Raw genomic sequence first — 11,805 nt, 5'->3', positions numbered from 1 at the left:
CCTCTTGATGTCTTCATTAAGCAGCTTCCAAACTTAATGATCCATTCCCTGCTAAAAGAAAATCTTTTTCATGCAAATATTCAACTAATAAGTGTGAAAAGTGATCAAATCCAAGTGACGAAAACTAGCCTATCAAGCATCCTCACACTTGGATCATACTTGTCCCAAGTATGTGGTTGGACTTTTCACTCAATTGCTAGTTTAAGTCACTCTCCTCTACTTTCTACACACACACTAACTAAAACACAACACTACACATAGGCATTTACTAAGCACAAACACACGCAACGACTCAAGATACACACGAAAGACATACCAAACAAGTTGTATGAAAAACGTAATGATACCCCCAAGAACCAAGCTCAAAACAGATTTTTAAAACAAATTTTTAAAAACATATTTTTCTTCATCGAACAATGTGGTTTCAACCGTCGGTCTCATCAAGATAGTTAAGCACATATTACAAGCAAAAGATTCACTCCCTTACCCTCTCAAACTGTAAGGACAATTCTCTCAAGAATAATGATGTAAATGCAATCAAGAAGATTTCAACTTTATCACTTTAGCTTTAGTTTAGTTTAGCAATTTCTCTCTCTAGGAAACTTTTCTCTCTTCCTTAAGAAGAGAGATTTCAACTTCAAGGCTGCCAAGATCTTTAATTCACCATGGGTTGAAGTAGTAGTAATTTAGTAATAGTGTTTGCTTTCTCTAGTTAGCTTGTTCTTAACTTTGTAGTACTTTTGCTCCTTTCTAAATCTTAGTTGTTGTTGTTGGACTTGTTTTAAAGGCTCATTTCAAGTAGTAATTTCTCTAAGTGTTTGTGTATTTAATGTGTTTTAAAGTTTAGCTCTTGTTTATTTCCGGTTTTAGCTTGTTGTTTAGTTCTAGTGTTGCTTATGTTCTTGTTTAGTTAAAAATCCTTTCAAGCTTTTAAAATCAGTTTCTCAAGCATTTTCTTAGTTAGTTTATGGTAAAAAAAACGTGGAGAAGGAGTTAGAAAAGTCTCAAAAAAATCAGCCATGTGTTGTGTGTTTTCGGCACCTTGTCGGGTGTCATTTTCGTATGATTTTGCATGAGTTTGATGAGCTCGGTTCTTGAGTGTTCTTCCACCATGTTTAAGTGTTCTTAAGCTTTCTTTATCTTCTTTAATGAGTCTTTATGTTTCAGCTTTTAGTTTGGTGTTTTCAATGCATGTTTAGGTAGTTTAATTGATGATCTTGTGTTTCTCTTGCCTTTTTAATCATGTAGCAGCCATCTACTCTCTTTCTCCTCCATAATTTCGTGCCTTTTAGTATAGGAGTAGAAGAGAAATCAGCTTTTAGGAGTTAAGTTAGAGATCCATTAGGTGAAACCTTTTACCCACTAGTTTTAACCATTGGACAATAGCCTTAAGGGAACACAAGTACAATCACCTTTCACCTTTTAGCTCTCCCATCTAATATGTCTTTTAGGATCAGATTTATAATTCTCTTTTCTGCTTTAAGTCACATTAGTTAGGGAATTAAAGTTCACCTTTTGAACATGTCACTATCCTAGTTTCCTAGCTTTCTTTTAGGAGCCAACACTTAGTTTATTTTCCTTAGTCTTTGGACTTAGTTCCTTTTGCTTTCTGTGATGCACTCAGTGGACACATGCCAAAATACAGTTTGTCAAGCCATAAACGAGTGTTCTTGGGGGTTTTAATTAAAAGAACCCAAGTACACTAAAAACATATTTTTATAGTAAAGTTCGGTTGCGCAACCATTTTCCATCCACATCCACCATAACCATATCTAAACTACATGACAAGGAACGTGGCCACGAACCAAGTCACTAGACCGGCCAACTCCAATGAGATAGCGCACGATCTACTGGGTGTACACCAGTCCGAGCAGGGTTTGCGGCCCTACTGAGACCCGAATTCGTTAACATACATGGCATAGCCACTTCAGATAGGTTCATTCAAATACAAAACATGGCAAGACAAACATTTTTCACCTCCTTTCACATAACAAAATATTTAGGACATAGTCCTTATTTAAAAACGAAAGCCCACCTCACAAGCTTACTCCTCACTCACTTCTTATTCCAACCGCCAACAACGTGCCCAGCTCACCCTTTTCAAAATAACATCATATGCAAAAATTAGACTCTGCATAATAAATTAATTTAAAAATGATGCATGCATCCTACGTGCGTGTGTTCAAATTATCCTTCATTCTTTCACATAGAAAACCCATATATAAAGTCCTCATATTTCCTGCTTTAATTCATCGCATAGTAAACTGCTCAAACAATTTCCGTCTAAGGCTCGAGCTTACAATTAAACAAAAAAAAAAAACACTAAAGAAATATTTTAGTCTAACAACAAAAGTAACAACTAAATAAAGCAAATGACTATCTATATACTCCCAACAAACACACGTACATATATATATTCCTAACCCAAACCAATTTAATTGGGCCTATTAGATAAATTAAATAATAGTGGCCCATTAAGAAAAGAAGAATGTAGCCCAAAACCTAAAACTAAAGATAAGAAAAGGACAAAGAATTTAGTACATAAAAATACTCCCAGCCGTCACCAACGCCTATGTCTTTCTCTCTGAAACTCAAAAGCTCACGCTCCCTCCCTCTGCCTTTCTTCTACAATTCCAAAATTAGATCTTTTCTCTCGGTCCCTCCTCTAAAATTAACCACTAGCTCCCCCTCAAATTCTCACTCAGGCAGAAACTAAATCCTGATTCTCGTCTCTCAACACCAGTGGCCGTCACCACCACTTCTCACACTACCCGAGCTCGATCGGTTCGGGCAGCTGCTGTCTGGCATCGTCAGCCGCCCTCCTAGCGCCGTCCAGCCGCCGTCGCCGGCGCCTCCGTTAGGCAGCGCCGCTTCACACGACAGGTAAGTCCCCCTCCTCATTTCCCCAAATCTTAAACCTTTTATTAAGTTTCTAATTGTTCGATTCACACATTTTGAGCAGACAAGGGATTTTAAAGAATTTAAATTGAAGAGATCAAGAGAAAACAAGAGGGCAACTTCTGATGATAATAAAGATTAAGACTTTATCAAGAAGAATCATTCCACATTTTCAGAAATTAAAATGGTGGACTACCGTGAATGTATGGAAATATATCATAGAATCGAAGAAAAGAAAATACCTGTGGGAGAAAGGAAAGTTGCACAGGTTGCAGGTTTTGCAAATCACAATTTTCTCTATTCTCTCTCACTGTGATGTCGAGAAATTTGGATTATGGAATCAATAAATATGGAGACTTTCAGTATTCATGGAATGAGGAGAATTTACCTTTTGATGGAGAAGAAGATGAATAACGGCATATTGGAAGAATGATGAAGTCACGTTGTGGGGAAATATATGAGAAGTAGAAGAGATTTTTAGTTAGAGATTTTCAAGGAACATGGAGATGCGGGAGAAAACCGTGAGAGAGTTGGGAGAATGAAATGGAAAAATAGGAATAAATTTATAGAATAAAAGTAGCCCAATTGCAATAGGATAAATGGGCTAAAATAAGATTGATAAAAGTGATAGACCCAAATATTTGATTTAAAGCATTGATTAAATTGTGGAGTTTTATTTTGGTATTTTGGTGTTATTCCAAGTACTTGTAAACAAACGCCCAAATTTTTCATCGACGAATCTCATGTCATTCTCGTCTACTACTTTCACCACACCACTAACCAAATAACAAATCAAGCATTCACTATTTCCATTCGCAACCAATCAAAACAAAGACGATATTTTTCTCAAGGTCTATCACTCGTTTGTACTCAAAACAAAAATCTTAAAGTAAAATGTAACATGAAAAGCGGGTGTTACATATGCCTTGCTTTCATCCTTCATAAGATATGTTTTACTTATAAGACGTCAAGGATATGGTTTCGTTTTCGAAGCTTTTGTATTATGGATAGAAAATTTGACTTAAACCATTTGGATTTGTGTTGCTTATGTAGAACATGACATTGTAATTGTAAGCTATTACCAAATGCTTTGCTAATAGTGACTATGGAAAATGTTGGTTTATTTATTTACAAGTGAAATATTTACAAACAAGTGTTTGTTCAAGTGCATCATCAGCTTTATTATGTATGTATGTGTGTATGTGTTTGTGTGTGTGTGTGTGGACTTGTGATTTTCATCTTAGAGAACATCTATGCTATTCTATCTATTCCCTTTCTGGCATGAAACACGACAACCATGTCGTCGGGGCTTTTCTTGCTCAGAGTCGCTCATTTCCATGAGAAGACCTCGCAGGCATCTTCTTCTTATTGTTGGCTGATAGGTGAGTTTCTCTGCACGACTGGTGCTAACTTCAGCCTTTCGTGCCTCAGGCAGACTTGTTTCTTCTTTTGACTGGATTGGCTGATGGCTGACAACCATGTGAACTCCTGGACTTCCTTCAACGATGGAAGTGTTGAACACGATGGAGTTGTTGATCCCTTGTGCATTGTTGTTTACATATGCCTCCGACGGTTGATCTTCCATGCATCTCTCGTTTTCTGACTTTTTCCTTTGGGAGCTTTCCTCTCCATCGGTGGTAGCTTCAGGACTTTGATCAGGGTTGCTCTTGTAGCTCCGGTGAATGTGAACCGGCCTCTCTCTTTTTGAATGATCGGACTCCATGTGCATTGATGCTCCTCTGTTCTCTCCTACGAGGGTTATCATACTTACAGGCCTGTCAGAAATGGCTTTTTTGTGGTCTCCACCGGCTATTTCCTTGGCAAATTTCGACATGTCAGCCATGATCTTTTTGCTTTTCTTCACTGGTTGAGAAGATGTAGTGTCACCGGGTGTTATTAACATGTCAGGGCCATCTTGCTTCTTTCTGAGGATTTGGTCTTCTTCGCTCGGGATTTCAGCCTTTTCCACAATTTGTGCTGTAGAGGTAGACTTTGAAGCAGCAGAATCCACGATTTCCTTCTCGTCTGCTTCCACTACTTCCTTCACATCTTCAGGCTTTGCATCCAATTTGATAGCGGGGGCATCTCCGCCATCATCCATGCTTTTGCTCTTTTCACGTTTCTCCGGGTCTTGGGCAGGTGGCGCTGCATCGTCAAGTTGTGATGTTTGAGAAGGCTTGTTTTCGTCATCATCACGCTTGAAGCTCTTCCCATCCTGGGCTTGGCCATTGGCTACTACAGGTTTAACCTCTTCCTTCGCCTCTGCTTCTTGTTGAGATGCTAAAATGGGGGCTTTTGATGGGGAAGCGGGCTTGGGAGAACGAGGAGTGGCACAGATTGGAGAAGCAGGTTTTGATGCTAGTTTGGGCGTGGAGGGGGTCACACGAGATGGGGATTGTGCTTGGGGTGAAGAGGGAGGGGATCTAGATTGAGACGACAATCGAGAGGGTGAAGCAGGCTTTGATGAGGGTGGGGACCGCGATGGTGATGAGGTTTTATGCTCGTCTTTGGTTCGCAATTCACTTGTGGGCAATTTGCTTGGCTTGGGGGATGCCTTTCGAGGCTCTGCTCTAGGTGGAGTGGCGGGAGAGCTGCTGCCTTTGGTGGTCGACTGCCTGGCCGGAGTCTTGGGTTCAGCTCGACGTGGTGGTGGTGATGAGGTGCTAGATTGGGATGCAGGTGTTTGTTTAGTGGTCGTTGCTGGTGGTGGTGCAGCACCGGTTTGGGAGGGCGTACGGCGTGAGGCCGATGGAGGCCAAAATCGAGAGAATAACGACTTTCGATCTGCCATGAAGAGAGGGAGCAGGAGTTTGTTTTTGTATTGAGATAGATTTTGATGATCAGCTAATACTAACTGGATATTTTATAACTTTTTGAGGTGCAAAAGTTGGTGCAGATGATTTCTTGGCCTTGTAGGGAATCAACTTTACTTGTCCAAAATCATGTCCAACTTTGGACCAAGTTTAGAATTTTTGTCCATATTTTCACCCTTCCATTGGGTTTTGCCCTTTCTTACACCACAAACTTGGTATCTATTCCTTGTACTACAAAAGATTATTCAAACTAAGCCAATTCTTATTGAATAAAATCAATTAATATCTCCCTCCCACAATAGAAGTCACATTTGGTGTGGACACGAGTTTTAAGAAATGTAAAGAATAGTGAGTTGAAAAAGTTAGTGTAAATGAGACCCACTTTTTTATATTAAAATGCAAGTTGGTGAAATGTGAGACCTATTTATCATTTATGGTAAATGTGAAATAGGACTCCTATTATGGGACAGACTAAAATGACAAAATATAACTCTTATCGTGGGCCGGAGGTAGTAATTACTTGGACAGTTTAGAAAGTTAAAGTTGGCAAAACTTAATCAAGAAAAGAACACAGAAAATTAATCCAACAAGCAACTGATTATGGGAAGAAACATTCTAATCTTAACAGCTTGCTTTATAAGGATAATTAAGCCATCTATTCTTGAGGCATACTTCTCTGCCAAGAAGGTACAATCTAATTTTGATCTTTCTCATGCCACACATTCCACATATATGTCTTGTTCTCATTATGTGTTATCTAAGAAACTTCATACCTAAATTTAGTAATCATACTAGGAAACACAATATTGCAAGAAGCATGCTCATATGTTGTTTATTTGTGTTCCATATCTAGGATCAACAATGCAAGGGCTTCTACAGACAGTTCGATTTTGGACAACAAAGCGTCCGCAAGGTTTGAACGGTGCAAGGCCAGAGACAGGACTGCGCAACACAACGGTTGCAGAGGTGCTATCAACCAAAGGGCAAGACAAGGCCGGGTCCTGGCTTTGGTGTCGGACAGATGACACCGTCTATGATGCTGTCAAGCTCTATCTTAAAGCTCATCTTAATTAATTATTTTATGCTAATTAATATGTCTCCTAAACATGTACTCAAATGAAAATCAAATGAAAAGAAATGAAATTGTTATTGGTTTGGTGAGTGATTTGGGGTGGGTGGCTTGATATGTTTAAACGAACACTTTTAACGTGTGAAAGAGACGTGTTAGCATTACTAACATAATCATTGAGATTAAACTACTGATAATTAATCCCTTACACGTTCTGTTTTATATTCAACTCAGCTCATAAAAAAAGAATCACGATTGTCGGATGTACAAATTTTTTTGATATAGACTTCCACCAAACCAAACTCATGACTCTCAATTTTTTATCATTTCTTTTGGTGCTATTTTACCAAATACTTTGGTCTCTCTAATTATTCAATTCCACTCTCTCTGATAAAGCAAGCTTCATTTTCCTGTAGGCTCGAATAATAATTCATCATTTTTCTTACTATCTCCCTCATATTTTATTATATATATTTTTCAAAAATCATCAAAAATCGTGTGGTAGTGGAAAAGGGGAAGGAAGGATATTAATTTACACAAAAGAATATGCACCCTGACCAAAAATTACAAACTTTTGACAAAGTCATATCATAATGAAGTTTAAAATAATAAAAACACAAATTACAACTCTATCCGTCAAGATATTCTATACAAAAAAATCCAACTACTTTAACCACCAAGGTTCCCGTTTCCAGCTCAGGGCAGTTTATATACTATAGCAACTTTGCTCGAATTTTCAAACTGCGACTTTGCAAAAATCCACCTCTTCGTTTTAATTAAGTGTAATGGAGGGATGGGAGAGGCTGATCCACCTCTTCGTGACGGTGTTTATGGCGTTTTTGCCTTTTTATTTGGTGAATCCGGCGCTCACCGACGTCACCGTGGCGGCTGTCTGCGGCGGCAAAGACGAGTGCTCTCTCTCCATCTATCTCACCGGCTTCCAGCTCGCCGTAAGTCTTCCTTACAATCTTATCAACACATTTTATTGTTCATTTCTTTGCTTTTTGACAAATAGTATTGGCTTATTATCTATTTAAGCATTACTTTGCAAGAACTTTGATGATGTAATATTGATATTATTGTAGAGAGTGCTTTCTAAATGTATATTCTTTTGTTTGTAAATTACAATATATTTGATAGCTAAACTCTTGTCTTTTAGACCTTTATTTATAGGAGGAGCTGTTTGTCTCCTTGACCTTACTGTATTGAAAGGGATAGGCAATACTACTATTTTTTCTTCGTTATCCTATATCATTACTTATGACTTATGAGTTGTGGGCTTTTACAATTATTAATTGATAAGTGATTTAGTTGAACAATGTTCTTTTTTCCTAATCACCTTAGAGCTCTAGCAAGTTTATTATTATTATTATTATTATTATTATTATTATTATTATTATTATTATTATTATTATTATTATTATTATTATTATTATTATTATTATTACATTTAAACTTTTGTTATATTGTGTGGTTGTATTTTGTTGAGAAATACTAAATGATACTTTTAGGGTAAATGATTGAGATTTTGTCCTATTGTTTGAAGCGTTTACCCAAAAATATTCTAACGGTTGGATAATTTTATAGTACATCAATTGAGTAATCGATGTGTTATTTGGGGCAAACAACATGTAATTTAGGTAGTCGACGTATAATTTCGGTTGTCACATTGATATTATGGTTGCCAAAAAGTTTTTGGAATCAATGGTTACTATACAAGCACCAATTACTTAAACGGTATGACATTTTCAGATAAAGGGCGAAATGATAGGATAAAATCGACCCTTTACCATATTTTTATCGAGTCAAATTCAAACAACAATCTTATGTTAAGCATCAAATAATTTGTACCACTACAGATAACAGGGGTGGGATCGGCGCTGATGATGCCGATGATTGGTAATTTATCCGACGCTTATGGCAGGAAGAATTTATTGACAATTCCTCTCATTCTTCAGATTATACCAATCGGTAAGTATTTGTAATACAGTACATAACTTAAAATTGATTTATATGTATATTTACATATACGTATGTTATTTTAGTGATATTGGCTTGGAGTCGGACAACAAACTTCTTTTATGCTTACTACGCAATGAAGATATTGACGGACATGATTGTGGATGGGGGCGTTCTTTGCATCTCTTTTAGCTATTTGGTATTTTCTTAATCTTGTATTTATGATTTATTTATCCTCAATAAATATCATTTACTAGTAGTACAAAATAAATTCCCTTAGACAACGTGGTATCTTTATTGAAGAAATAAAAGATTAGTCATTGGTATACTAAATAAAGAGGTGATATTAGAATAAATCATACGGTATTAATTTTATAAGTCATGGCATTTAAATATTTGTATTATATATTAGGCAGATAATGTTGGAGAAGGGAAGCGTGTAGGAGCATTTGCAGCACTAAGTGGTGTGATGAGCATGGCAAATGTTTGTGGCACATTAGCTGCTGGTTTACTCTCACTTTCTCTCATATTTAAGGTTTGTATCCAATGTTAATCTCTTCCATTATTGTCTAAATCTCGAAAAAATAATTATAATACTACATTTAATTCTTGACTATATAGTAATGTATCATATAATTACAGGTTGCATCAGTTCTAGCTATTCTTGCAGCAATTTACATGCGACTGTTTCTCAAGGATTCCGACCGCGAAAAGGATGATTTGCAGCCGTTGATCTTGAGCTCGGAGGCAGATCACTCTTCCAAGAAAACCGACTTCATTCATCAAATCCCTTCTCCTAAAGATGTGTTTCACCTACTCAAGAGCAGGTACAGCAGGAAACTCAGCATATATGAAGAAGTATATACTTTGCATTGATTTTTATTTAAACATTTGTGTTAATTCTTGCAAGATTCTAGCATCTCTATCAAATTCTTTTATTAATGTTTATTTGTGTATTGTAGCAAAATAATTGCACTTGCAGCATCTGTATGTTTCTTCAATAGTGTTGGTGAGGCTGGGGCTGGTTCTTTCTTATTGGTACTCTTTCTCTCCCCTGTTTCGCTATTTAATTAAAACGACGTTATATCCAGACATAGAAGTGTCGTCTCTATTCTGTCGCAAAATTTAGTGACGGTCATGTATTTTGATCGATGATTGTCTTAGCGACTGAACAATTCAATAGTGATTCCTACAATTAATTATACTTGTGTTTTATGTTGCAGTATTACTTAAAGGCTCGGTTCCAGTTCAACAAAGATCAATTCTCTTTGATATTTCTCATTATAAACGTTGGAGCAACTATTACTAATGTAATTTAATCATCTTTTCACCTCTCTATTTTCATTCATCTCACCAATCATATAATAATCCTTGAATTTCTAAATGCAGGTTATTCTGATGCCTATATTAGGACCTGTTATTGGGGAACAAACAATACTTTGTGTTGGAATCTTCGCTGGTTTTCTAAGTGTATGAAACCTGAATCTCTCCTACAAAATTAATTAGTTGGTCTCATTTCAATAAAATTTGTGACATTTTCTGATTATGTGCAGATGCTGCTTGAAAGCATAGCATGGGCACCTTGGGTTAGTACATCATATTAAAATTCAGTTTCTCTTACAACACATTCTTAAACATCATTTTGAAAGAGATTACTAATTTTGTCCAATTCTGTAGGTACCGTATCTTGGTTCGTCATTGGGCATGTTCTTTACTATATCGAGTTCTTGCGTAAGTAGTAAACTCGTTACTAAATCTCAATTAACTTATTATACAAGTGTGTGTAGTCATTATGTGTTCCTAAATTATCACAGATAAGAAGCATCGTTTCAAAACAAGTTAGCTCTAATGAACAAGTAAGTTCATCCTTACATTATTCTATTGCTATATTGATTTGATAAATATATCATAAAAAATCTTATACCTCAAACAACATGAATAGGGAATTGCACAAGGATCTCTATTAGCTATGACTTCAATATCCAGTATCGTATCTCCATTAATTTACAGCCCTATATCAGGTACATTTCGAATTACATAAATGGTAATTTTGTATCTCAATCGAACATTAACAAGCTTTTTTTATTTTTCTCTCAGCTTGGTTTCTGTCAGATAATCCACCATTTGATTTCCCTGGTTTCTGCATGCTTTGTGTCGGATTTTCTTATGTAAGTAAAAAATTAAATAAAAATTTATTCTCTCCTAAAATGCGTTTCATCTTAGTTTTGACTCAACATTTCATATCACGTATATATATGTTGGTGATTTGCAGGTGATAGCTCTGATTTTGAGTCTAGTGATAAAGTTTAAACCCTTCATCTCAAAAGACACTAGACATCCAGCATTATGTTGAAGCAAGCCATGATTAGATGAGGTGTGATTTCTGCAACATTTTCCACCCAAAGAGTGGAAATTGACGAAATAACACAACCTTTATTTCGAATTTGTAGTTATTACACGATTTTTACAAATATTGCAACTATAGCATTTTTTTAGTTTGTATACAAATTACGCCTCAATGTTTCACTATACTCAATACGATACATTCAATTTCAGTCAGTATACACTATTGTAGTAATTATTAATCGACGAATCATTGAATTGTATGCCTTTATCGGTTTTAATTTTCAGCCAGGAGTTCTGGTATCAAAAAAAATTTCAGCCTAACAAAAAAAATTGCTGTTCGAAGTTTGAAAGGAGCGGTTGGTTTTGTCGGTTCAACTATTTTTCTTATTTTCTCTAACCTCTATTTGTGGTTCCAAAATTTTTGAACAAACGGACTAGGATAACTTATATGTCAGATTTGATTCAATCCATGAGAAGCTGTTTCGGTTCCAGAATGGTCGTCGGTCCTGTTCCAATTTTAACCATCGGTTCAATTCTACAGGTATGACTAAGGAAGAAAATGTTATCGAAGATGTTGTATTGAAGCGTAAAATGTATTGCAAATACTGCCAGTTTACTCTCCATCTCTCAAATTATTTAGGCCCTTTTCAATTTCTCATCCATTCAACTCTTTGATTTCTAGATATCAAATTAAATGACTAACGTAGTCTCTGACTCGAT

The 11,805-nt window shown here is 36.3% G+C and overlaps 2 protein-coding genes and 2 long non-coding RNA genes across 6 annotated transcripts; 2 read left to right on the top strand and 2 right to left on the bottom strand.

Moving 5' to 3' along the window:
• Position 1: 1 nt before the first annotated feature.
• LOC125187135 lies at positions 2-3,544 on the bottom strand. Of its 3 annotated transcripts, none has more exons than XR_007170569.1 (4): positions 3,287-3,544; positions 3,141-3,208; positions 2,036-2,096; positions 2-48 (listed from the first exon to the last, which is right to left on the bottom strand). It is a non-coding gene; the product is annotated as an uncharacterized LOC125187135 (long non-coding RNA). The 3 variants fall into 3 exon arrangements; XR_007170568.1 differs by lacking the exon at positions 2-48 and adding an exon at positions 1,628-1,885; XR_007170567.1 differs by lacking the exon at positions 2-48 and having other exon boundaries at positions 1,877-2,096; positions 3,287-3,539.
• On the top strand, positions 2,571-3,549 carry LOC125187136. Its single transcript, XR_007170570.1, has 2 exons — positions 2,571-2,883; positions 2,963-3,549. It is a non-coding gene; the product is annotated as an uncharacterized LOC125187136 (long non-coding RNA).
• A 610-nt stretch (positions 3,550-4,159) lies between these two features.
• Positions 4,160-5,689, bottom strand: LOC125189390 (proteoglycan 4-like). The gene has a single exon (XM_048086672.1). It carries the CDS (start codon positions 5,687-5,689, stop codon positions 4,160-4,162), a length of 1,530 nt encoding a protein of 509 aa, XP_047942629.1.
• A 1,759-nt stretch (positions 5,690-7,448) lies between these two features.
• On the top strand, positions 7,449-11,345 carry LOC125190365 (tetracycline resistance protein, class G-like). Its single transcript, XM_048087649.1, has 14 exons — positions 7,449-7,730; positions 8,640-8,751; positions 8,826-8,938; positions 9,152-9,274; positions 9,382-9,566; positions 9,702-9,777; positions 9,963-10,049; positions 10,129-10,209; positions 10,293-10,325; positions 10,417-10,470; positions 10,554-10,595; positions 10,682-10,760; positions 10,837-10,907; positions 11,012-11,345. The coding sequence occupies exons 1-14, from the start codon at positions 7,566-7,568 to the stop codon at positions 11,090-11,092; spliced, it is 1,302 nt and encodes a 433-aa protein (XP_047943606.1). The 5' UTR covers positions 7,449-7,565; the 3' UTR covers positions 11,093-11,345.
• Positions 11,346-11,805: the final 460 nt, after the last annotated feature.

Source organism: Salvia hispanica, chromosome 5 (genome assembly GCF_023119035.1).
Source record: "Salvia hispanica cultivar TCC Black 2014 chromosome 5, UniMelb_Shisp_WGS_1.0, whole genome shotgun sequence".
Lineage (NCBI taxonomy): Eukaryota > Viridiplantae > Streptophyta > Magnoliopsida > Lamiales > Lamiaceae > Salvia > Salvia hispanica.
Note: the sequence above shows the minus strand (reverse complement) of the source record. Positions and strands in the feature narration are given on the sequence as shown.

Excerpts from the sequence above, each read along its gene's own strand:
- LOC125190365 (XM_048087649.1), top strand. The coding sequence starts at position 7,566 with ATGGAGGGATGGGAGAGGCTGATCCACCTCTTCGTGACGGTGTTTATG. Across the intron at positions 10,050-10,128 it reads TTGGAGCAACTATTACTAAT|GTTATTCTGATGCCTATATT; the intron begins GTAATTTAATCA and ends TTCTAAATGCAG. Across the intron at positions 10,596-10,681 it reads AAGTTAGCTCTAATGAACAA|GGAATTGCACAAGGATCTCT; the intron begins GTAAGTTCATCC and ends CAACATGAATAG.
- LOC125189390 (XM_048086672.1), bottom strand. The coding sequence starts at position 5,689 with ATGGCAGATCGAAAGTCGTTATTCTCTCGATTTTGGCCTCCATCGGCC.